The 27,071-nt window shown below is 36.3% G+C and overlaps 1 protein-coding gene across 1 annotated transcript in view; it reads right to left on the bottom strand.

Moving 5' to 3' along the window:
• LOC103473593 (transmembrane protein 132C) overlaps nt 1-27,071 on the bottom strand; it is a 159,847-nt gene that overhangs the window by 29,147 nt on the left and 103,629 nt on the right. The window contains exon 5 of the mRNA XM_008423935.2: nt 2,270-2,459. Coding sequence (XP_008422157.1) covers nt 2,270-2,459 — 190 coding nt within the window. The remainder of the gene's footprint in view (nt 1-2,269; nt 2,460-27,071) is intronic.

Here is a 27,071-nt window from a genome sequence, read left to right as displayed (position 1 = left end):
AAACATGGCAAACTGAAGCTTGCCTTCTTCTCTGAAGTGTTTTACTTTTAGTGTGTGTTTTTCCCGTCTTTGTGATCATGCACTTCTTGCACTTTCCCTTGTGGTGCCATTAACACAGTTGTCACAGTTTTCTCAGAGTGCAATTTTTAGGGCTGTCAAACTTAAACAACAAAGAAGAAAAGTACAGATTCTGGATTTCACATTCAGCAGGCAGCTATAGTCGTAGCGTGGATGCGTACTCTCCTCCATGGGAGTACAGGTCAGAAGCGATCACAGGGAGATGAAAGTTATATTAAACACAGGTTTCTACCACATGTAGACACAGACAAATACTGCAGAGTACCAGGAATGAAAGATGTGTCTACAAAGTTGAATGCTGACGTTAAATCTGAACTAATCAAACTGTTTAAGTGAGTTCGACTTAGCTTTCTTGTAGTGATTGCTTTGGTCTTAAAAACAGGAGCTACTGTGAAAGCACTTTTGCCCTTTAGTGGTATAGTGCACTTGATGAATAATGAAACACTAGGTATTGATGTCATTTATCTTAGCACAAAAAGTAAAGATACAAATCTGGCCTCTAACATAAAATAGTTTCCTGATGTTTTTTCTAATGTTGCCTTACAAAACACATCTGTTGACATGCTGAGTTGTTTTACTTGTACTCAAAATGCTATTTTCTTTTAGCTCTGACACATGCAGAGTTAACGCTGTAAGCAGTGGATTGCTGAGTTTTAAGACTAGGATGAATAAATCCCTGGACAGATGTTTCTCTTCAGAAATTAAATCATTTCAAAACTGTTGTTATTTACTAAGATCATTTTTGTCTGATATATAAAATTGCTTGATGATATGTATGCTCTTCTTTTTTTTGGTAACACAATGGATTACAGCACTAGCGGAACAAGTCAGCGTCGGGGAGACAAAACTGAAACTGTTGACTTTAACATTAAATACACCGTTCTCAACAGGTGAGGGCGCACTTTTTCCGTCTATAATCAGACATTTAAGCAACTTGAAACCATTCCTCCCTCCCTGGCACCTCCAGACCCGGGCCCCCATCCGGTCCAGTTCGGGGGGCAGCCGCTCCCCCCAGCCTCCCCCATAGCTCCGCCCCTGGATTACAGCTGCAAATGCTGCAATCTACTTCAATCCCACTATAATGAACACATTGTAAACATCAAGTTAGAAAACAAAAAAACATGTTTGTCTTTATTTCTACCAAAATGAAATCACTAAAACTGAAAGTTCCAAGGTTTGATAAGCTTTTCAGTGACTGTTACCACTAAAAACAAAGAATCATTAAACTGTTAAAACTACTCTGATCTCATCTTTGCAGAGATTTTTTTTTACATTTGGGAATGAAAAATCAATTATACAACAGTTTATCGTGTTTACATTTCATTATCAGAACATAATTAGTCTTATGATGCCACCTGCAATTTCATCAGCGTGTAGAAGATGAAAATCCAACGTTAATTAACTTCTCAATCAGCTCTGTACTGCATTCCCGAGCAAACACATCAGCGTCACTGTTGTGTTAAAAACAACATGTATTGAAAGGACTGAATGGTGATGGAAGAACTGCAATCACAGTTCCTGTGTCTACTTATAAGTTCAGTTTTAGTTTTAACAAAGCAACATTTTCATGTAAAATGAGATGGGGGCAAAGGTGCCTCGTTACCAAGTACCTAATCACCTCTAAAAGGTGTTTATAAAAGTAAACTGAAAGAAGATAAATAAATACAAAACAGAGTCAGAAGTCTTCTTAAAGAAAGACTGCTTTCACGTCACACTCAGGGTCAATAAAGCTGGGCTAAAGGTCAATGTCAAATTTATTTATGAAGCACTTTTAAAAACAGGTTTAAAACTGCACCAAAGTGCTGCACAAAAATGATAGTAGAATAAGGTGATGAAAAGAGAAAGAGAAATAACACTATGTAGAATACGGAATAAAACGTCACAACAGAAGGTAATGCTATGACATAGTCGTTTAATCATCTATCTAAAATCCCAACATTTGATATCTTGGGGTATCAAATACCTGAAACGATATAAATGTATGTTTTGTTTCAGGGATTTTTTTTTGCGTTAAAAAAAAAAAATCTATATATTTGTTTTTTTTCTCCATCCAACAATTTGGGCCACTGCCCAGGTAAGCTTTTGTTAAAGTCAGATAACAAAGTTTAAGGTGGTCTGAAATTGGCCACAAAGGAGCATAGAGTGTGCACAGGGGTGTCAAACTTGAGCAGCAAAGCTACTTCTTTCTTACCATGGCCAGTGGCACAATCCCGCCTAGGTCCTGCGGCGCTAGACGGATGAGGGTCTGCACCTCACTGGTCACTGTGCGGGTGAGTGGATATTCCACCTGCCATGTCACCTCCCTGCTCCCCTGAGTCACCATCAAGCCGTTCACCTCCAGATCCACCTGCAGAACCCGTTGGTAGCCCACTGCTTCAACTCTGTGGAAGACACGGAGAACAGAAATGAGGCACAGAGTGAATTCAGCTAAAAGAGAAGGAAATAAAGCAAAGAAAGACATGAAATAGTCATGGGCCAGAGGAATAAGATGAGAAGCAGGAGCACTGTCTTTAAAACTGTAAACATGAATAAAGCAGAGGACAATGGAGGGGAAAAAGGGTGGATGAATTCAGAAGGAAGATGAGTAACAATGTTCTTGTCAGAGGTAATTTTTTAAGAACAAAAAGAGTTTATGTGCTTTATGAGACGCAATCTATACCATTCTCTGATATTATGACAAAAACCGCATGTTTCCTTAAATTCAAATCTCTACAATCTGTTTTAAAGATAATCATCTCGTCATTGATATTCACTCTCAAACAAATCCAAAACCCTCATGCTGTCAAAAAAATAGCAATCATCGTTTTCCAGCACAGTATGGAACATCTTTCCTTGAGACCACCCGGGCCAAGAAAATCATTTTCTATTTGCTGTTGTAGATACAAACAACGGAAAAAAAAAATTAATGCAAAACAATATATTGCAACCATATTTGATTTGCTGAATGCTTTGTTTGATTGAGTCAATGCCTTTCCTGTAGGTGTCAATGTCAAAACTTGCATACTGTTTCCAGCTGTGGCATGCAAACAATACCCACCGTCTCGAAAATTACTATTCATCTTAAAATGGCACTCATGCTTTCAAAAAGGCAGAAAAAAACAACAACTCAAACCTATTGGATAATTTTGAAGAACAAAAAAAAGGGGGGGGAAAAATATTGAAAGTGCATTTTTTTAACTATATTATGATCCTGAACAGTGCTTGGGCAATTTAGGGGACAACTAGAAGAAACCTGGAGAGAGATCAGACTCAGCAAGAGGAGGGGGTTATTTGGACAGAGATGAGATCCAAACTTTTCATTAAACATATTTTGGGTTAGTCTGTATTTACGTCTCCCTCCAGCTCTCCCGTATGTTCACACTTGCGATGCGAGCCTCACTTCAAAGCGCATTTTATTTATTTATTTTTCAGGACAGGCAGTTAATAAATAGGGAAGAGGAGAACACTTACAGAAAGTGAGAATCAGCGTGGATGAGGAGGGCAGAAACAGCGATTCTGGGTCAGTGAGAGACGCTTTTCAGTTTTAAATGCGTTCAATAATTGGCGATTCTGGTGTGTTAAGCAACAGGAATAAGGAGTTTTGGCTCAAATGAACCCAGGGGAACATTGGTGGGATTTTTCTACATACTGAGGATCGTAAGACTTAGTTTTTTGAGAGTTCTCAAGAGAGGTCGTGTAATCATCACAATTCACAGTCAGTTTATATATTGACAGAAATTCAAATCTCTCTCTTAATCAAAGCCACTGGTTTTTTTTTTTTTGTGAGTGCATTCAAAATGTAGCATATCGTCTCGGCTCTAAGCTCTCAAGGGAGCATTACGGTACAACCCACAACAGGATACCAGTTCACAGTCATGTTTGGCTTCACCAGACCGTGAAAACTACAAGATGTTGGGCATACATCACCACTAAAAGGAAACCAGTGTTTTGACTTTTGGGGCTTGGATCTAGGACAGATATATTTCCAGAGAGAAGTTTACATACACTACATTTTGTGCCCGGATTTCATGTTATTTAGAGGGATAAACACGTTGGATAATGGATGGATGTACTTTTTTTCAGCGTAGGTCAGTTATATAACCAGCTTCTTCAACAAATTTTACAGAGACAAATCTTTTAAATTAACACATTAACAGGATTGATCTAGGAAGTTTGGAATAAACAAACAGCTAATATTATTCTGCTTTCTACTTTCTTATGCCGGTTTGTAACGCATTTTATATAGTCTTGTTGGAAATCCAAGGGGTTAATGACCTCACAGTTGATCTGAGGTAAGTTAAAGTAACTGGAAATAGTCCGACTTCAATACACCATTGGTAGTGAAATGTCCCCACACAGCATGCTGCTGCCACCACCTTGCTTGGCAAATGTTACAGTGTATTGAAAGCTTCTAGATTTAAAATAAATATAAATAATTTAACATTTTCCACAGCTAAATATTTAATTCAAAGCAATTGTTTTGTCATCTTCACTTGCATACTCTATTTTACATTTGATCGAGTTTCCCTAAGCACATTTCATTGCTTTACTATTTTTAAGTTTTTTTTTTTAAATATTTCAAAAGGAGACACCAGTGGTGGCGTTCTGCCTATCTCCTGATAATGCCAGGCTTCATAGTCGATGGTTACGTATTTGATTTCATGTGGCAGTTTAGATCAAAGCGTAGCGATTCGTTCACAACTGTGTGTTTCTACAGAACTGCTTTGGGAATTGTTAAAAAATAAAATAAAAAAACAAGCATTTAGCTTTTGAGATGGCTTCCTCTTGAAAAATTTGAGAGAAATTGTTAAATATGTAATGTCTGTTAGAAACCTGAAGAGTTTCAATTAAATGCACTAAATCTGTAAAGAAAATCGCTCTACTATCCAGCCAGAATGTAGTCGGAACCTTTTTGGTGGCTATAAAAGCGCACAGCTCAAAGTGCAACTTATTAGATGACTTTAAGCCAACATCAGGGTGCATGTCGGGGCTTAAGTGTGTATTTAAATTTGACAGTGGGGATTATGAAAAAAAATCTATATCAAAATCAAATTTGTGAATCAATTTTTATTTATTTATATCTGACACTGATGCAACAGTGAGAAAACACTGACCTCAATGAAGCACCGGGTAGATTACATGCTTTAGACTGCTAGCAACAACTGGCTGCACAAACATCTTAAACTGCAGAATGGACAAATCCATCACAATGAGATTATTAATGTATTTGTGTACATATTTACATAGTTCTGCATACATTGCATATGGATATTAGAGCAACTACGGGTAGATATAAAGAACAAGAAATAACATTGTTAAAAGTAAAAGTAAAGTATTTCATTGTATTTCTGAAGCAGAATTTTAGAGCAATACAAAGCTCCACTACACAGCTTGACCCCATGCTGAGCTCCGGAGTAGTGACTGTAGTAATTATGTAGTTTGCACTTTTAGTGTGCAATTACAGACAAATCAATTATCTGCAACAGGCATTCAGGCTTTGCAACGAAGTTGCAAACAATAAGAGCTTTAGTGCTGAAGTCTACAATACATTACTGCCTCTCTTTTTCTCTCTCTCCTGATATGCCTTCTTTTCATCCTGGACTCCATTCGTTTTCAACCTCACTTCACCCCGTCTTGCTGACCTGCAGTGAGTTGTTGCTCTCAATAGAGGGCAGTACACTCACTTTGCTTCTCACTCCTCTGTCCTGCGAGGCGGGGAAGATGAATGCCTGAAGCACATCGGCCGGAGAGGTCAGACTGCTTCTTTGTGTCTCATTAAAAACATAACTGCTATGTTTGCCCTGTTTTATGAGCAATTAAGAAACTATTTCACACACTCTCTTGTAACTATGACCTTTTTTTTTTTTTTTACTCCTTAATGAATTGATTGGGATAACAGGAAGAAAGTGGCCAGAGAGGCAGATGATAAAAGTAAGAAACAGAAACAGAAACTGATAGAAAAAACAAAAAAAAAGTCTGTGGGGATTACATACTGTAAGTGTCCGCACTCTCAAAAACAGGGAAATAGTAACAATGCCCTGATTTGACAACAGGGGTTTGGGGTGAAATGAGGTGGAAAATCAGTCATGACAATTTGAAAAGACTTTTAAGCTATGTCTATTCATCATTTGTTGAGTAGGAGAGCACAAACAGACAAAGGTAAAAGAATCAGCTCAAAAGAAAAATACTCATGTTTTCAATTTTTTAAGATACATTTCAAACACTCTTGTCACAACAAAAGGGACTCTGGGTGAAAAGCAGCAGCACAGGAAAAGAAAAGACAAATGATATCCCTTTTTTCAAAAACAGAAAAATAAAAAGTGAAGCTAAGTAGCACATCAACCCAGTTAACCAGGAATTGATGTTTTTTTTTTTTTCTTTCTCTCTCTCTCTCTCTTCACTGTTAACACTTCTGTGGATATCTGGATGTCAGAAAGGCAGCATAAGAAAAAGGAAAGTTTGGCGTCTCTCATGGAAACCCAAGACTCTGTTCATGCTCTTCAGTGATTTGGTTGGAACCGATAATAATACATCAAAGGCATGAATCTGTTTCAAAAAGTGAAATGACAGTGAATAATCACCAAGAGATAGAGAGCAAATGTTTGTGTGAGTCTTTGTTTGCTGGCATGCTTACAGTACTTTGTGAATGTATTTAACTAGGATTTTATGTGACAAACCAATGAAAACGAAAACAAAAAACAAAAACAAAGAAAAAACAACGCATAAGAAAATTCCAAAAAATATTATGTGCATTTGTGTTTTCCCTCATTTAATCTGATGTCCACAAGTAAAATACGGTCCAAGCAGTTCCCTTGAGAAGCCATCGAAATAGTAATTAGAGTTCACCTGTGCACTAATCTGTGCAAATACAGTTGAGGGCTTCAGACGTTTGTTGGGGTACATTAGAGAACAATCAACTTCTTGAAGAAAAAAAAGAGATCAGCAGACAAGTCAGAGATAGTGTTGTGAAAAGATTTGAAGCAGGGTCAGGTTATAAAGCAATATCCCAGGCTTTGAACGGCTCACAGAAAACTGTTCAATCTATCGACTTAAAATGACAAGAGAATGGAACAACTGCAAACTACAGCATTAATCACAGAATAAGCAAAAATGTCAACTGTAACTCTGGAAGAGCTACACATATTTGGTGGGACGATACGTGGACACTATTGGTCATGTACTTAAAAATCTGGCTGCTATGGATGAGTCACAACAAGACAGACGCCATTGAAAGACAGCTGCAAAAAGTAGCACAAAAAGGTTTGCCACAAGTCATGTAGAGCACACAGCAAAGATGTCATGTGAGGTCAATGACTAAAATTCTAATTTGATTGGTTACTTACATAGCCATTTCTTGGCACTTAATTCTGGAAATGGCTAAATTAATTCACTGATAAATGGAACAAGAAGCATGATCAGTTCTCAAAAACGCATGTGTTGTTTAAGTATGTGTTAATTCTTCTGCAGTAATTTTTATCATTGTTGAAGAAGAACAAACACGGGATGCTCAATGCACCCTGGTGAAAAATAAATTTGTCTTTAATGGTATTTCAATGTTCAATAACATACAAACACAAAATATACTGTAGGGCATATAGTTCATTTAACAAAAGTCATCAGAACTCTTTAAATTAGACATTTTAATGGTCACCCTGCCATTAATAATGTGTTAAATATCTACATTTTTCAGGGGATCTTATGTTTGTACTCCTTTTAAAGGGCGACACGGTCACGTTCCGTAGCTTTCACCTTACAGAAAACTGGGAAAAACACTGAATGCAGATGCACAAGATGCTTTCTTCTAAAATACTGTTAAATGTAATAGATTAAATGGAATCTATTGCTTTAAAACAATTAAACCTTTTTGTGAGAAATCATTTCTTGAGCAGATTAATCTACAAATTAAGTTTGGTTTTTTTTTCTTGTTTGATGTGCATTGAACAGGATGTTTGTATTTGTGACCCATTGTGCACAGCGCCCTGTGTGTTTACACCCCATATTTGAGCAAAAGTGGACCAGGACACCTGTGAGGAGAAGCATTCCAAGAAAGATGAGATCGACCTGCTGGCTAGAGAAAATAAAGCGTAAGCAGATGGAGAAATTGTGCGGACACGCAGTAGACACAGCTGTCTTGGCCATAATTGAATCCTGACGCGTGAGACCAGCAGTCATTCAAACAAAAAGGAGGTGTGATGACAGGCCGGATGAGCAACTCCTGCTGCCCATCTGTTCAGGCATAAAGAGGCACCTCCTGTGTTTATGTTGCCTGAATTAGCCACATGTTCTTTTTCAAATTGAAATACAGGTGGAAAAACGTAAAATGCAGAGTTTGACGTTCTGTCACTTTATTTAGCAGCCACCCCTCGAGCTGTGTGCGAGAACTGTCTGGAAAAACTCATCAGGAAGACTTTGTAGTCAGCAAATGAAAACAGAGAGCCTCTTTCTTTTGGACATGCTTTTGTGTTGTAGGTGTTAAATGAACCTCAGAAGCTATTTTTCTTCAAAGATGGAAGCAACATGGTTTTATTCCAAACATATTTCTTAAACAACAAATAAGGCTGTGCTCTGTGAAATCTTACTTGCGCAAACAAAATGCATACATTTGAAAAAGGAGTCGGGTAGTAATCATGCACTCATATTTGCCACCTTTGGCAACACCTAGTGGGTTGGTGTGACTTCCTGTAGTGCTGGCTGATAGCCTGACAGGCTTAAGCTAAAGAAGTCGTAGAAGATGGGAATTATATGGTATAAACAAATTCACAACTTGTGCATGTATACATTTGCACAGCCCTTTCAAGACATTTTGTGTGATCTTTAAAAGAGGCTTTGATCAGCTGTCGTCTGGATTTGCTGGAGGTCCTTCACATTTTTTTTCAGAAACCCAGGCTAGTTTTCCAGCACATTTTCTTTGCCGCTAATTTTACCTGCTCAGAAAAACACATTATCCAACATGTGCTTAACAATATGTTACCTGGACAAATAGAGGAACTAAAATCTGTCTTCCAACAAAAAGTCTCTGGAAACCATACAGGAAATACACCAAAAATTCTGCAAAGATTTTAGACATGCCTTAAGATCAGTCAAACATGCTTTTAATGCTGTTTTGCCAACAAAGTAATTTTTATCATATGTTGCCGTTTTTTTTTTATACAGCTAAACAATATCTACTTTAGTGTACCTAACAATGCTGGTGGAGACTGTTGGATGTATTAATCACACATATCCAGCCAATATGTTGTATTTCTTAAATGTGAGGATTTGAGAAACAGTAAGACACCATCTCCAGTGCCATTGGAAAAGAGAAAAATCTGATGTAAAATATTAAAGAATTAGAATTAATTTCCAACTGAGCAAAAACAATCGGACATTTCAAGTCTCTATTTATTTATTCTCTTTTCCACAAACTTGTTGCAAAATGACATCAATTTTGTTGACAAAATTCTGCTGTTAAAGCAATTCGTACCTGCTATGACGAACAACAATTTGAAGTAATTTTCTATACTTTGTTCAGACAAGTTAAGCAAAATGTGTGTGGTAAGGAGTCTCTACAGGAGGTCTCTCTAAGTTATTTTGGTGTGATTGGGGGATCACAATCTTTTATGATTTTGTAAGAGTCAACTGGCCTAAAAAGGGCAGAGGACCACAATCAGCAGACCTAGGGTGCAACGTAAAGTCTTCAAAAAATATATTTTTACAATAAATTATGACATTTGAGCATCTTTAAAGATTCATCTTAATGATTCATAAAAATGTGTAGTTACTAAGCTTACACAAAATGGTTTTAAAAATGGGTATGAAAAGGTTTATTTACTGGTACAAAAGTAGTGGCAGTAGGTTGGGATGAAATGGCTGTGTACATAATGCACATAAGAGGTAAGAACTGACCCATAGTCACCGTAGTCCAGTCTGAATGGCTTTCCAAATAGACACACATTTAAAATCTAATTGCTATAAAGACCTCAAGGGGAATCTACTAATATCTCCAATGAATAAAACTTAACTTGAACAGAAGCACCATCTTCCTCTTACAATACGGCAACTATAAAGGTCAGTCTTACTCTAACAGTTCAGCAGGGCCGAGTGTAATGAGGTCATTTAGCCAACTGTAGTTGATGGTCATTAAAGCACTATGATTTATATATTAGGATCTAGTGTAGCAAAAATCTTAATGCGTCTGCGTGTGTGTGCGTGCGGGTGTGTGTGTATGTGTGTGTCACTCAGGAGTTCAAGCTTTTCTCTAATGAGTTTCAGTATTTCAGGTCTTATATCAGTCTCTTCTCAGCGATGATGCTAATGAGAACTTATTAAACGTAGAAGGACTTTCCTTCTGACACTCCATGTACCCTACGGGTGAACAGCAGAAGTATGATGCAGACGTTCAGAAAAAAAAAGGCGTCAAAGAAATGTTTTAGTCCTTGTTTTTAAGCCAAGAGGTTCCACAGCAGCTCTGTTTGGGTCGGTAAAGAGGCGATAATCAGGGAGGAGTTTGTGGAAAAAATTCTAGGGTAAACAAATGAGGTACACAATGAAATTAAACAGAGCAAAAAAAAAAAAAATAGCGCAAGACAATGTGCAAGTAATCACAGTTAATTACTTCCTGAGGACACCTCAGCGCCACACTGTGGCTGCTATTAAAAAAACATATGCTACTTTTTGCAGACCTGCTCTCTAACCTCTTGGTTTCTCAGTAACAAGTAGCTGTCCAGACTGTTTCATCTAAAATAGATACATTTGCTGGAGTGGTGGACAGTGAAATAGGAGACACAGAATAATAAAAGAAGCCACAAGATGAAAACATGTCAAGAGGCAGGTGAAACATAGAACAGCCAATTTATGTATGAAGGAGATTTCCCTCCGGATCTATCAAACCTTCGACGCTAACCCTGTCTCTGTCGGTTCAGATTAGTTTGTTTCTGAGCGAGCCTGTCAAGTGCAAAAGGAGACAGTGGCAGATGTCGAAAAAGAAAATTGAGAGATATTGCTGTTTTCCTCCAAATTATGTTTGGGTCTTTCTGTTTTCTCAATGTTTTTCTGGAATAACTATGTTTTTCTGTCACTGACCCCCAAGTTAGCCATTCTTTCCCTGACCTGCTTTTAACTACCCCCCCTCCCCTCCCTCTCCTGTCCATTTTGCCGCTCTACTCTACACCCTTTCTCAACTCATCTCAATTGCCTGCTAGTCTATTTTCTTTTCTCCTCTCCTTGCCACATTTTTTGTTATATTTCTCTCAAACAGTGTGTGAAATTAGACAATTTGGGCTTCTTGTATCAAACAGATGTGGCTCCCGGCATCAACCAATCAAACTATAGCGGTGACAATGCCACAAAAAATCAAAGCAAAACAAAAATGACAATAAGAGCTTAAAACACAACACAAGAAAATAAAGGAATAAAGGAAATGGCAAGTTCTTAAAATTGTAAAATCATCTTACTTTGTAGGAGAAAAAAATGTTAAAGTGTTAATCAAAAGTATATTGTAAATTGTTTCTTATTCACATTGGGAAAATGTGTAGAATTTCTTTTTTGTTAATGCCATCAATGTCATCTTCCACAAGGGAAAGTGTGTTAAAATATATTTAAGCTCACAAGAAAAAGGTAAAAACTTTCAACTGAGATGTCGCTTACAATCTCAGATTTCCTTGCATTTGTAAATTTTCTATATGTGAGATTTTCCTAAAATATCAAAAATATGTCTTTTATAGTTTTTTCACAATTCCAATTATTTGACACCTGTTGCCTATGGTCTGTGTATTTCTTAATCAAAAACAAATCATCTATGGTAAACAATAAATGATACGAAGACATGCTTCCTTTTTCCGGCTTCCTTTCATTATGCAAGATTTTTCTTCAAATTACGTCTATTCGCAGATTCACAATCTCAAAGTAATCCTAGAAAAATTATATCCAGTTCTCTTAAGCACATTATATGCAACAAAACCTAAATTATGAAAGATGTGAACACCCTGAGCTGACTAATTTTATTTCAGCTCTGTGTGATTTCGATTTCGATTTAAGTTGGAGGTAATAGAATGAATTAAGGAAAACGATTTGAAGTGTAAAATGCCTCTGGTCTCTGGAGTTTTACCACCATGGTCAAAGCTGCCTATCCACGGGTTCAAATGAAAAAGAGAGCTTACCTGCAGCAGCTCATAAATCTCTCAATACCTAATGTTTCTACTAGGCTGTAAGGTTAGTTTGCTATCAAATAGGTTGGATAGCTTATCAAATAGGGAGGTCCATAAAACATAAGCTATTAATGCTTCATGGCAACTTGTTCATGTTTGCTTGTAATATCAAAATAACATCAATTTAATTTAAACTGACCTCTATAATAAATAATTTTGGGTCATCAAAATCATAATAATGAAAAAAGAAAGATGCTTTTCTTTCAAATAAATCCCTTTTTTGTTGACTGTGTTTTTTTCCAGATTCTTAAGAGTAGCCAGTTAACTTGCGTTTCTATTTTATTTTATTTTTTACACAAATGCATATTTAAATTTGTAGTCAATTAAATATTCTCCTTTGCAAGCAATTAAAATAAATAAAATGATTTTTTTTAAAAATAGATGTTTTTGCATGAAATTAGCCTCAGGATATTATTTTGAATTCATAACCTACAGCAATTCTGTTTCAGACAGTCTGTACGGTTCACATCCAATGCAAAAATGTTAATTTTAGTCATTTGAAACTTGACTCTGACTTAGGGTGAAAGACTTAGGACTTCACTTGGGACAAAACAATGAAGAAATAATTGTGAATTTATCTGGATAATTATATGCTGTCAGCGTACATGATGTAATAAGGCTGTGAAAGGTTCATGCAACAGATTTTTGCCACAGATAGAGCTGCAATAATTATTATTACACAAAGTGTTCCTGTCAAATATGCCTTTAACTGCACTTATGTGTCTTAAAATAAGATTGTGTGAAAATCCAGCCAGCAGTTGCTCTGGGAATTTTATGCTAAAGAGAAGCATGAACTTAGTCAGAAATTTTAACTTCTGTCACAGAAGAAAAACGTTTGATTTTTTACTTAGAATCCTACGGAAGAATACAGCTTCATAGTTTCCAATTTGGTCACAAGTGTCATCTTTAGTATCAGATAAGATATTAAATATTTTATGAAAGTAAAAATAGCTTTAGTATTCTGTCTTACTAGCAAGAGGATTGGGAATTTCTTGACTGCAAAGTCAGAGAGAGACCACACAATGTCTGCCATAATGACACTACCTACCATTATCACCTTTTTACCGTTTGTCACTAATCTCCTCTCAAGTAACAGATTATAAACTGTGAGAAAGACAGTGTATTTGATGCAACATAATCAGAAAATGGGAAAAACCACAATCCCCTCATTGATTTCTGTGAGCTCTAGCCAAGTTAGTAAAATTCTGCAGAGGGCTGCGGTACTCATCCTCTTACCCTGGACAATAGGGATCAACTTGGTGAGACTTGCTAATCTTTCCCTTGGTGTCTAAACTCTTCACCACAAATGACTCTTCATCTTTTTCTTACTACTTACAAGCACACACAGAGATGACAGGAGTTATATTAAGTTGTTCTTTTCATTACTTGCCTCTCAGTTGTCCCTTGGTACTGTTAAATCTGATGATGTGCACAATTCCATGCTTTGTGTGTTGTGAATCATCACAGTAAGTCTTTACACATGCCGAGGTTTCTTTTGTACTTCTGTCATTTCAACTCACTTCTTCGGCTCGCCCCTCCTGCCTTCAGATATTCTCTCCGTTTCTTTCCTTGTTTTGAGTCACTCCATCTCCCAACGTGCCATAACAATGTGAGAACAAAGGAAATCTACCATTAAATCAAATTTGCCCTCTTGAAGACGATCGTCTCCACTCTTTTATACCCCCAGAAAAATTCAGTTACTGCATTCGGCTTCAAAACAAGACGCAAGTGAACCTAACCGTGATGATCGTGCTGTGGAGCGGTGTTAGACTGTGTGGTTCAACGCAGACAGCTTGTTTTACGCCGATGATACGCTTAATTAAAATTCTGTTAAGAATGCTCCCAGAAAATATATCACTTTCATCTTTCTATCAGTAGATGGAAATCTACTACAAAGACTGTCACTGTCATCTTAAGGGAGAGATAACTTGAGCAGTAGCCAAATGATGATAAATCATGAGAAATGTTCCAGCATTCCCCATCGTAAGTTCACAAAATGTTTTACTTTCTAAAGTATTTTGTATAATTTAAAAGTAGAAATATATATATTTTTTGGGGGTAGACACTTATATTTATTAAAAATTCAGACATCAGTCAATAGAAGCTCGGTGCTTTCAAAAGGATTGTTAAGGAATGTTGAGCAAAGTGTATTCAGAATGTGACTGGCAACAATAAAGCTTTTTGACAGCAAATTTTACGTTTGCTGTATTAGAGCAATAGGTGTACTGAAAATAATGATAACACGCCCCCTACTGTGTGAACATTTTTGCAAGACAGTATAGCAACTTATTTCCTTTAATGTCAGCACCAGCTCATCAACCTTATATTATTTCAGTCATAGTGTCAGTGCTGGTCTGCACCAGCTGCCTTTAGGAGTGACGTACAGTAATAGCATCCAGCTAACATCACATTTTGGTTCCATCATGGATCCAGAGTCATTACTTATCACAGCATGATGGTATTGATGTATAATATTCCACACTGATATAGACTTAAGAACAAATGTTTATAAACTTAGCCCGCGTTGACTTTTTTTTCCCACACTGTAGAACCATCGTACAAGATTTAACATGAGTTAATCAGAAATATGAAAGGATGAGAGCGTCATCAAATTATGTTTCTTTGTAGACTTTTACGGCATAATTTTTCATCACAAATCTCTTGTTTATCTTTTATCCTATCAATAAGTGTGACAATAAATGAAATGTTAGACTTGCCTGCCTGACCATGACCTTCAATGAACAAATAATAAAAATAAGAAAAACACATAAAGCAGCTAATTCAACGACTAATCAAATTCATTAAATTGCGTTCTTAACCCAGGGTTAATAAAAATACCAACCTCAGCCTGACTATTGTGACTTTAAAATTTAATTCCGTTCTTTAGCCTATTTATTTGTCAAGATAACAGAGCCATTGTCATCCTTTGGAAAGGATGAGAGGCAGCAATGCCACATATTTACTTTTCTTAGGATTTGCTCATGTGTTATGGTACAGAAAACACATTTTGCAAAGATAAATTCAAAAGTGTTAATTTAATTGAGATGGAGTTCAAGCTGATTGAATGTTTTATTTCTCAGTGAATGCGTAATAGCAGTTCATATGTATTTAATTTATACATACAATTTTAAAGATATATATTTCCTTAAATAGTAGGGGAGCTTTTTATCTGCCAGCTAATATGACCTTTTCAATACATCAGCTTGAATCCTTGAAAACAAAGCTTAGAAAAAGGGTTTTTTTTATTACTCATTCATCTGAATATCTATTCATTCCAACAGAAATTACTCTAATCTGTGCTAGACGCACACATTTCCACATTGCAGCTAAGCGCACCCATAAAAATGTGCCTCCGAAATCTAGGGAAAAACTGTGTGAGGTGGGTTTCAGAGACAGTTTTCAACTTCAGGGCGAGTTCCATTAACTTCTCCCCTGTAAAGCAGGTTTAAGTTGTTAGTGTGGGACTTCGTGCTGGAAATCCTCAGATGACTTCTTGTAGTACCTCAAAGAGAGCTCAAATGCATTAAACAGGAGCCAGGGATTCAGCATATGATTTATTAGAAGATGAAGAGGATCAGAGGGTTCTGAGCCCAGGGTCCCAAGGCCAATACGCCTGCCTTATCAAACACTACCAGGCTCCATGGCCAATCATCAGCTTGACTGTAGACACCCCCAGCATTGCTGGCTTTGGTAGCTGATAACTTAGGTATAGCCTACAATGCAGCACTTTTAAGAGGAGAGGAAGAGCGGGGAGTGCTGGTGAAGGAGGTTGGGGGGGAGGGATATAAGAATATTTCTATACTTAATAGGACATAAAAAAAACAAGTTAAATGTAGTTTTCATTGAGATATGTTATGACAACAACACAGACAAGTTACCCTTGCATTAGTTATCAGCACATTTGATTAAATCTAGGTAACATAGCCAGCGAAGGCCTTTACTCATCATCCCTGGAGGCTTAGTCAAGGAGATTTTTGAAACAGGCAAATGTATCAGGTTTGTCATAGTGAAGAGTTCAGGGATATCACAGAATCCAGAGTAATTATCTAATTTACGCTTTGAGCTGTTGATAAATAAGTGGACTGATTGAGAAAAAAGGAGGTGGAGGACAGGGTATAAATCAGTTCAAACCCAGGACCATCTTCAAGGAAACTGTTGCAGTCTGTGCTACTGTGCAGCCTGAGTTTCATAACAATTATATATAAATCAAAACTTTCCTGCATTATCAGCTAGGCCAGTAAAATCATTGGCTCAGTAAAAAGCTCACCGTTTGAGCTGTGCAATGCCTCATTGGTCAGGAAAGCCACTTGAACTATTCACATCTTCCCTTTTGAAGAGGAGTCTTAAATTAATGGCATGAAAAAGGGACACTGTTTTGAGAGAATAATTTTATCCCTAATGTTATTAAAATGTTTACCTAAAACACGACGTGTTGCATATAGTAAATGTGAAACTTGATTTAACAAAAAAAAAAAGATGGAAGTCAGCTGCTGTTTGTTCTGAGGAGTTTTCTTTTGTTACCAGCTGCATCTGGCTCCTTTACATTTCAAATAATGTGGAAGCAGCAGGTCGACAGGTTCTTTCACACACACAATGTTTCATTTTGGCTTGTTTAATAATGAAAGTGTTGCATTAGTTTGTGTTTTTAATCCACTTGCATTCTAATTGTAATAATTATTTGGATATTGTAAAGAATAAAGGATTTTTTAATTAAAAAAAAAAGTTGGGACTTTCATTTTTGTTTTTTCATAGCGGTACTTACTAGTATATATTGAAATCAAATCAACTTTTGAAGTTGTTTTGACATCACAGATGGGGGGTCTTTACGAGAAAGCAGAGGGCAAAGGAAACTGTACCAGATAACATGGCATTAAAAGGCTTTATGACTAAAGCAACGAAATTATTTTTAATTGCTTTTTTAGACAAGCAATTTTAATGAACACAGGTTCCTTAAGCAAATAATGATCAATTAATCTAAGTGCCTCTTTTTAGATAGAAGTAATGATTACATTTCAATTGCAAAATCAAGAACCCGCAGTCTGAAGAGCAAATGTATGTAGAAGCTCATGATTCAAGTCTCATGAAGGTTTTCACAGTGATTTAGTTGGCCATGTCATCTGCTTGTGTTCGTCGACTGGGTTTTATTAAGTCCAGACTCACTCCAGCTCTCTACAAATTTTTAGAGTATGCGTCGTACTGGCAGGTTTTATGAAGATGCTGATTACCTTTTAAAGAAGGACTTGGAACCTTCCTACACTGCCAAAAGTACGAGTACCCTTTTTTTTTATCACTGCAACTCTCTGTGCTTGACTGGGCAGCAAACTCATCTGACCTGAACCTTGGAGAATTTCCAGAATATAGTGAAGAAGAAAAAAAAGAGACACCCAACCCAACAATGCAGATGTGCTGAAGGCCACTTTTAAAGCATCTCGGCTTTCTGTAAAACCTCAACATGACATGCTAGACTGCTTAATAATTCATTTAATGAGCAGAGTGTTAGCAAGTATTGAGCGTACGCACTGTACAGTACAGGGAGATTTTTATGTAGTTTCTATATTGAAAACCTCTTTTTATTATGACTTTTTGGGAGAAGAAACAAAATTTTGTGTATTTATTGGCTGTGAGCCATAATTATCAAAATAAATGAAAATGGCACTTGATGCATCACTCCATGTGTCGTAAAACTATATGGTTTACACTGCACTTCATGAAATAAATGCATTTTTCATTTACATTGCCAATTTAATAATATGTATTTTCATTATGTTTAGTTGGTTTCTATCACTGACTATTTTAATCAATCTTAGGGTATATCTGAACCATGTGCCATTTGTGCTGAAGAAATGTGAAGCCCAGTGGAAGTCATGTCCCACTCATGTTAATTAAATTACATGTGATCAATATTATAGACACATTTATCACCTAGATGTCTACCTTTGACTGGTGGTATAAACAAGCATTGAGAGAAAGAGACTTATAAGCATGCAGGTACACAATGTTTGGCTAATTTAAGGATGCGCTTAAATGTTTCTAATTTACAATTGTATGCTACCTTTACCTGGAATAATATGAAAATTATAGTTTTCATATAATTAGACCACCTGGAGAGGCAACTGCTTCATCTCCTCTATCCATCATCTAAACTACAGTGACTTTAAAAAGATTATATTCAAGGACATGCAGGGAACTTTGTACACTCAAACACTTGCACCTGCAAATTTGCATCTAATTTCTGACAGACACTGGCTATGTCATTTTCCACCTCTTTCTAAAACACACAAACCCTCTAATCTTTCTGAATTGCCTGCTGCGGTTAAATGGCCCCCCTTTAAAGCTACTGTTAGATGAAAAGATTAGAAAACTAAACAAATTATTTCTATTAAGTTCTCCGAAGAAAGATGTAGTGCCAATGATAATATGAAATCGACATAAATGAAAAGTATACATGTAGAAGCGAAGGTAGTCACAGCATGAAGGACATTACCGTCTATGGGTCTTGGAGACATGTGGAGAGTTCCTCCACTGGAATCGGATTGCACTGACAGGATCTTTGATTTAGCTCGAGTCGTAAATGCAGTCCTACAAGCTCCTGCTAGGTCTGGCCATTGATTGTATGCATTTATGCAGCCTGTGAGTCAAGCCCAGTACAAGCAGAAGGCCCTCTGACCTCTGCCAATGAACTGGAAAGGACTGATTATTGAACTCCCTTCCCATTCGATCTTCACTCATCATTGTTCTGTCAATGACTCCAACTCCTAACGACTTCGTGAAATGGAGCAAAACTGCCTTATAGACGTGTCCATTATCATAGGCTTAGTGCAAAATGAGCAAAACATTGGTTTCAAGTCATTTCCTGCACATAAAATACCAAAACTGCAGTGATGCACAAACTTTTAGTAAACATCTTCAATGTAACAAAATGAATATACTCACTGTATTCACTGAAAGATGTCTCTTTCACTCTCTACTAAAGAAAAATTACAAATGAACCACATTTACCTTTGACGGTAGTCAAACAAAGTCAGGTGATAATTATCTGTCATTTTATACTAAGGGCAAAAAAAGAATCAGAAGCTGTCATGGAGGTGGAGAGGAGAAGTGATGAGAGAAGATTGTCACCCGTACAAAGCCTCCAGCAATAATTACCATCTCACAAGAACAACCGATAAAACTGGTCATTAGGGTTTCAGACTGAAATTGCACAACATACATATTGTATGTTTTATATGGAAAACACGGATGATTTAATCAAATGTATTTGGGTTTGCTAACAAAGTCAATTCTGGTACACATCATGCAGTCATTACTGAGGGTGATTGTGCCATTCTCGCAATATTAAAATACTAATATGTTCCTTGTCTATCTAGGTTGCTGTCAGTGTGTGACCTCATTAAAAAGTAAGGTTAAGCTATTATTATAAGCCCTGGATATCAAAGTGAGCGTTTTAGGCTCAACATCTAATTCTATATGTGATTGTCACTGTGTGACAATCACATATAACCCAATGATGACTTGGGTTAAAGAAGACTGCAATTTGAAAATGCTTTTCTAGTATAACTTCTGGTGATCTATAGAAAACAGAAAATGGCAGATAAAAGTTTACAGCTTAGTTGCAATTTTTTCCGACCATTGGCAGTTAACAAACAAATGGTGATTTCTATTGGTGTTAAACCAAACAGTTTAAAAAAAATTTGGACTGCATTTTACAATCTCTAGTTACATGTTGGGCTGCATGGTGGTGGAGCTAGCATTGTATGCATGTGTGGATTATCCTGGGGTACTCCAACTAAATTTCACAGATCAAAACATATGCAAGTTAAAATAATTGCTCTCACTAAGTCCAATCTGGACCGGAATATTGCACATTGATTAATTTTTTTTTTCAGCTATCTGTGTGAAATCTTTAATTTGTTAAAAAAAATAAGAAAAACAGGAGAATCTTAACTGTCAAGTATTATATCCTAAGCTAGATGTATCGTTACATGCCTATTCAGTAAATTGGGCAGATTGTACTTCAAGTTTTAAATTAAATACATTCATTTATAATCTGACCTGACCTTGTAGTGTTGAAAAATGGCCAGAAAAAAAAGTATATTAAAAAACAAAGGTGACCTTTACATTTTTAATATAAAATTTCATTGGAGTCTCTTGTTGAACATTTGAAAGAAGTGTTCTTATATTTTTATACTTTAATATTCAAGCTTTTACCATTCTTTTGTGAGATGGAGATTTTGAAAAGCTACTGAGAACGGGTGTAACAGTGCACCTAGTTTATGGTTTAATATGTACATTTTTTTGGGGGCACAACCTGCTACAGGTGAAATACCAGGCAGAGAAGGAACAAATGCCAAGTCCTATTCTGCATTTTTTTAAAGAAAATAAACAAAAAGACGAGTGTAATTTAAAATTCCTCTCAAAAAAGTTTAAAGTAAATGATGCCCAACACTGACCAATGTCAATTCATAACTATGTTGCTTTCAGCAAAATAAATGCAGCACAGATCTGAAAGACTAATCTCTCATATACAACAACAAAGCAAAAAGGTTAGAAAACACCTTTTAATAACACTAAACACTAATCGGCATTTGTCTATAATCTATTGGCAATTACTGTCTAGTGGAGTACTTAAAGGCATTTCTCAGACTTTTACATTTAGCAGTGTGTAAATTAAATGACGCCTGTCATCAAGGATATATATATAAAAAAAAAACCTTACACAAATTGTTTGCAATAAATGAGTTATCATTGGGCTGGAAGGCATCCTCCGCTGCCTCTTGACCTCTACTCAGAATGCTGAAACCACTTTGTGTGCTGCAGACGAAAAAAAGGAAAATGGGTTTTAAATCTTCTGTATTATTTAATATGACTATTCTTCCATTAGTTAGGTGTGCAGTGATATGTAGTAGCTTAATCTGTTCATCTTGTCTTCAATAGAAGCAAAAGTGTTTTCTCGTCCCGTTAAATAATGATCAATTATAAGGCAATTTTATATTTTCATTTTGATAATTAGTTTAATTAGATTTCTTGTAGTTCTGAAACAGAGGAATGTTTTTGCTTCCCTTGCCCTCTCACTAAGAAGCTTTCATTAGGAAACGTTCTATAAATACTAGGGAACTGAAAGAACAGCAACTAGAACAGATCCAATTATATATTTGAATTTTAAAAAGATTATGCATTAATCTAGATCAAAATAAAAAACATGCTTTTGTAATCACCCATTTTGTCATTAATATAGACAGTACTGTAACATCATAGGATCCCTGCAGTTCCGATGAAATTGAATTAATTGAATTATACTGAAGCGAAGGTCTACAATTTAAGTCAGCAGGTAGTTTCTTATAACAATGAAAAATCGTGTATGGTACAGAGTCCTTGAAGGAAATCCTGCATTGAGAGATAATTATTTGCTAAAGCAGTCTTTTCTAACTCGAATCTTTATGAGCTATTTATATGAGAATTGTGATTTTCCACTTCCCAAGGAACAGAGTATGCTAATCATTTCATTCAAAAACAACTCTTCTACCCCTACTCACTTGCTTTCTTTGTTTCATGGAAAAAGACCCTCGGTGGCTCATGTCACTCCCGCAGCAGATGGCTGGGGCAAACACAGAGTGACAAGCCTCGATTTCACAGATGCCTAAAACATGATTCAATTAACTGTGTGTAAAGGGACTTCTTAAAAGTTCTCCCTCAGAGATGGTTGCATATATTATAAGGGCACTCATTTGACTAGACAATGGAACAATCTAAATCTTTAACCTATTTTCAAACCAGTGCCTGCACACTTAGTAAACTCAGAAAACAAAAGGCAGATGTCTGGGTAGATTTTATGCAACTTCCTGTAATAAATACTTCCTGTGTATCCAAACCCCAAATATTTTACGAATCCTGCAAAAGACATATTTAAGATAAAATGCAAACTCTAATACACACGTCAACATTCATCGATGATTTGTTGCTTCATCAGTCAAGAGCTGAGGTTTGGCGTTCTTTGGTTATGAGTCTTACATCTTAGTGCAGGTAATACAACGCTTTCTTGTCAGTGTTTCAGAGAAAACCTTACGCCCACATGCTCACAGCAGGAGTCATCTCCAGTAGCAGCAGACTGGCTGCGGTGGCATGTTTCTCAATCCCTTACACTTTGAAGGTGAAAATTTGCTGGAGGGTTCTCTTTGTTCACTTGTTTGTTTGTACAGGTTTTGTTGGGAGACAGTGCACTCGCTTGGTGCATGCACACAGGCGGGACAAATCTTTGAGAGATTAAAAAAAACATCCGATGTTTATGCACTGTGAAAGCAATTTCACATCTCAATCATACCCAAAAAATAAACTTCCTTTAAAATTAGCAAAGATATTTTTATTTGGCCCAAGAAAATTTTTTTTTATGAACTGAAATATACATGTGTATGAATGAAAATGTAGAAATTCTTTGATTTAGTTGTTTAATATTAGGTGGCAGTCCCTTAAATAGCCTAGAACACCACTCTAGCACACTACAGGAGAAGACTAAGAGCAGAATATTGTGTTCTTTCAAAGAAATGTATGGTTTCAGCAAATCTAAGGAAGACTTTTTTCCTTTTTTTAGAATGGGCCATGGAATGACCCCCAACTTTCCAAGAGGTAGTGAATTGTGAAACTACCAAACAAACTCTTTCGGTCATAAACCCACACAAGAACAGCCACACTTCTGAGGAAAATGAAGAATAAAACCACTTTATATCTCAGATTTGAAAGTACGCAGGTCTGGCGTACCATCTCAGAACTACGCTCCAGTGATCATGACTCCTGGCGAGGTGCATAAAGGAACATATAAGAATTCCAGATGAATGAACTATTGAACTGTGGTGGAGTATCTCTATGGGGATCGTAGCGCCATCCGAAGGTCAGTAGTAAATTGAACCAGAAAGTTGTAATGGATTCAATACCATCTCCCAGTAATCAGGGAGTGCTAATAGTAAACTGTGATCTTTTGCATATTTGACTTTTATTGTGTTAGATAGAAAGGTGTCTAAGCATCTTTTACTCCAGCTTTTTAAATCATTTGAATATATTTGGTATCAACTTCATTTAAAATCCACAAACCTATATATTTAAATGAAGCATTCCTCTTGAAGTCCAAGTTATGCATAATGCAAATGTTGACTAGTTAAAAGGTAGGAAAAAACTCAGTAAAAGAAAAGCATATATACAAACGGCGTTAAAATGCTTGTGAAAATAACAGATTGTTAAAAGAAGCACACTGAATCGAACCCTCAAAAACCAGGTCCTTTATTTCTTAACTATGATTACTGTAAAATGAGTGTCTCTCCCAATATCACCAACACAAAGAGGATGAAACGGTAAAGGATCAAAGAAGCCACAAAGTCATTACTCAGTGGATTATGTGAAAATATGCACACCTTGAAACTTTTCAAACGGTGCGTACACTGATCCTGTTGGCTTTTCTGGTACGTTCTAACCGTTTCCAAACTTAGCCCTTTCCTTTAGGTTGCCATTTTTCCTGTTTCTCCCCTTACTGGAGTTCAGCCATTTAGATTTTACCATCGCAATTAAATGCAGCAGGATGTGTAAGAAATGAGGCTCCCCTCCTTGATTTAATGTGTTCCTCTCTGACTCTTGTGTTCCCTAGCCTCCTGCCTGTGACCCAGAAACTGGTTAACTGGTTATAGTCATTAATTTAAAGAGTGTCTCAAATTTGAAAAAAAAGAGAGGAACCTGCAGAAGAGAAAATTGTGTATTCTTTACCAGACTTTTAGCACCTGCTTTATTTAAAGGGGTCATGACCCATTGTAAGCTGGAAAGTAAATATATCTGCTGACATGAAACCTTTAACCTCGTCCACTGGAAAGATGAAGCTACGATGTCCTGCATGATATTTTACCAGTGTTGTTCTAATGACTGCTGGCCTACAGATGTCACATTTGGTCAGATCGTTTCTTGTACCTGTTCTTATATTTGAAATAGGGAAATTAAATTAGGGGAGAGAGATAAAAGACAGGATGTCAGGAGAGGAATGCTTGTTACTTGAGAAATGAAAAAAAAAAACTGATTGTAGTCTTCACATAATGGAAGCACTATATAGAGAAAATAAAACAGCATACATTATTTAAAGCATTTACAAAATAATTAATGGGAAAAAAAAAATATATATATATACAAATATATACAATGTGTCTACACTTAAATCCAGAATTATTCATGTCCCAGTTAAAAAGTTATGCTTTTATTTTTATCAGCATTTTTTTCTTCTTACTGGAAGATATATTAAATACTTATATTTTTAAAACCAAGTCCCATCTCTAAAGATTAGAGTGGGGCCTAGCAGGTTTTCTAGTCTGAAAGACTTGGAGTTCATCACCAAACTTAAATAATAATAATAAACTTTTTGCAAATAGTTCAATAGCAGTTATAAAGTTTGATGGGTTCCTAGGCAGAAAAATGCTCTTCCAAAGGTAATTGAGAAGGGCATAAGTAATTATTATTTTTTAATATGGAGAATTTCAATTGACATCAGAAAATAATCTCATGTCATGTCCCATCTGAAAACACTCTTCTTGTTTGTTTTTTGTGTCCTTCACTTTCTATTCTATAGTTAAGATGTGTGCATTTATTTGTGTTTATTCTCCATTTACTGTTATACAACCGTTGCTGATTATCCAAAGCTAAAATCAAGACTTTTGCAATCACCACGGCAACTCAAGGAGATAATGTTAACTGGGTTGCTTCAACTTCCGATAAAAGGGAACATTTTTGATTGTTCCATCCAACACCTTAAACACATTATTTCTTTCTTGAAGTGCAGAAGAGAATCACAAGTCTTCAAGCAAGTTTTGGCTGATTGTAAAATTGTCTGTGCACAGAGCAGAGTTTGGTAAAAATACAAAAAACAAAAGTCAAATCCAGCAAATAATACCCAACATGTCACACGATGATGTTATATAGTGTTCTTATGTGAATACTTGGTAAGATGCGTCTCGCCGCACAGTTTATAACAAAATCTGTACTTTTATCTCCGTCTTTAACATGGACCAATTTTAAACTCTCCCTGCAGTCTAATTATAACTCTTAAATTTTTCCGTTGACACATTTGGAAAAATATCCACATCTTTATAAATCAAAAAATCATCATTTATTGTGTAATACAGGGGTGTCCAAAGTCGGTCCTTGAGGGCCGGCATGCTGCATGTTTTAGTTCTCTCCCTGGTTTTACACACCTGCATCAAATGACGGCTCATCAGAAGGCCTAAGCATAACACTGACTTGCTGGGGAGGTTGTTTATGGAGGTTGTTTACTAGGGAGAGAACTAAAGCATGCAGGATGCTGGCCCTCGAGGACAGACTTTGGACACCCCTGGTGTAATACAATCAGAAACTCTGTGTAACACTCCTCATTGTAGAGAAATGTTGATGTCAATACCCAACAGCACTAGATGTGACAACAATAAGAAATTTTCAATTAATAAAATAAACAATTTAAGACACTATTTTGTCCAGTTTCCATTGTCTGGTCAAATGAGTGGCCTTATAATATATGCAACCATCTCTGAGGGAGAACTTTTTTTCAAAGAAAATGGAAGAACATATCACATTTAGTACAACCTACTTATTACTTGACAACTGCTGATAAAAAAAATGTTCAGCTTCACACTGATCAAAAAAAGAATGCATGCATAATTTAAGATCCTGCATTGAATTTGTAAGTCAGATCCAAATCGTTACTTCCTGACAATTGTGTTAAAGTGACCTACACAATTCTCTCTATGATATGTTCAAGTCAATCCCTCTAGTCTTGCAATCTATGGTCCTTGACCATGCAAACCATGAGCAGAGTAAAGACAAAGATCATAGCAGCTCTGAGTATTTTTAATTAAAACACATGATTACCTTATTCTGGTTTCCAGAACTTTTCAATCTGGCACAAAAAGCGTCATTTTAAGGTCTCTCCACCAGTGTTCTATTGGGCTCAGTGTCAGTGGAGTTCACCGATATTCCCTTAAGCCAATGTTTACTTGGCAGTCTGCTTTATGCTTTGTTGAACTACAAACCTTTAACACAGCCTGGAATCCCAAGGGAAAATATTTTCTCTGATTATTGTTTTATATATTTTTTTCTATCTATTCATCCCTCTCTGTACGCCTGATCTTCAGTGTTTTACATAAAAGACTTCCCCTGAGAAAACTGAATATCACCGTATTTGACTGCAAGGGTAGCATTATTAAACTCATGCTTGATGTGTTATCTTCACATTTATGGTACAATTGTTAAATATTTGATCAATTTGATGAATATACAACTATTTTTTTGTGCCAATCTGTTAGTTATTCAGGTCAAAGTGATGGGTGAAGGTCTGGGGCAGGGGGTATTTCTGGGAAACTGAAGAGGAGCAACTGAAGCCTATTCCTTGTAGACTGGGGTAGATTGTGTGAGTCTATTAGTTGGGTACAAAGCAAATGCCTAGAATATTTTGTACAGTGTTCTCATTGTTTCAATTAAATGTAAATATTTGATAACTGTCTGCAACATCGAGATTTGAGATCTGAAAATAGAAAAATGTGCACCAGATATAAACAGCAACATCAAAAACTTTTTTATTCGGTGGATTGATTAAGTGCCTGAGTGTTTATGGTAGGGTTGGGTCCTGGTCAAAAAAAATTGCTTAGAGTTGTTGATATCTTAATATATGCTTCAACAACAACAAAAAAGATCAGTGGTTTTATGCAATGAAAAATATGGGAAAAGAGAAGCTTCCATTATTTCAAATTGTTTTAACCATTTTATTTCTAAAAATGTAAATGCTAATCTAACGTTATTTACAGTAGAAGTCTAAAT

Source organism: Poecilia reticulata, linkage group LG12 (genome assembly GCF_000633615.1).
Source record: "Poecilia reticulata strain Guanapo linkage group LG12, Guppy_female_1.0+MT, whole genome shotgun sequence".
Classification (NCBI taxonomy): Eukaryota; Metazoa; Chordata; class Actinopteri; order Cyprinodontiformes; family Poeciliidae; genus Poecilia; species Poecilia reticulata.
The sequence above is the reverse complement of the archived record's forward strand: the minus strand, read 5'-3'. Positions and strand labels throughout refer to the sequence as shown.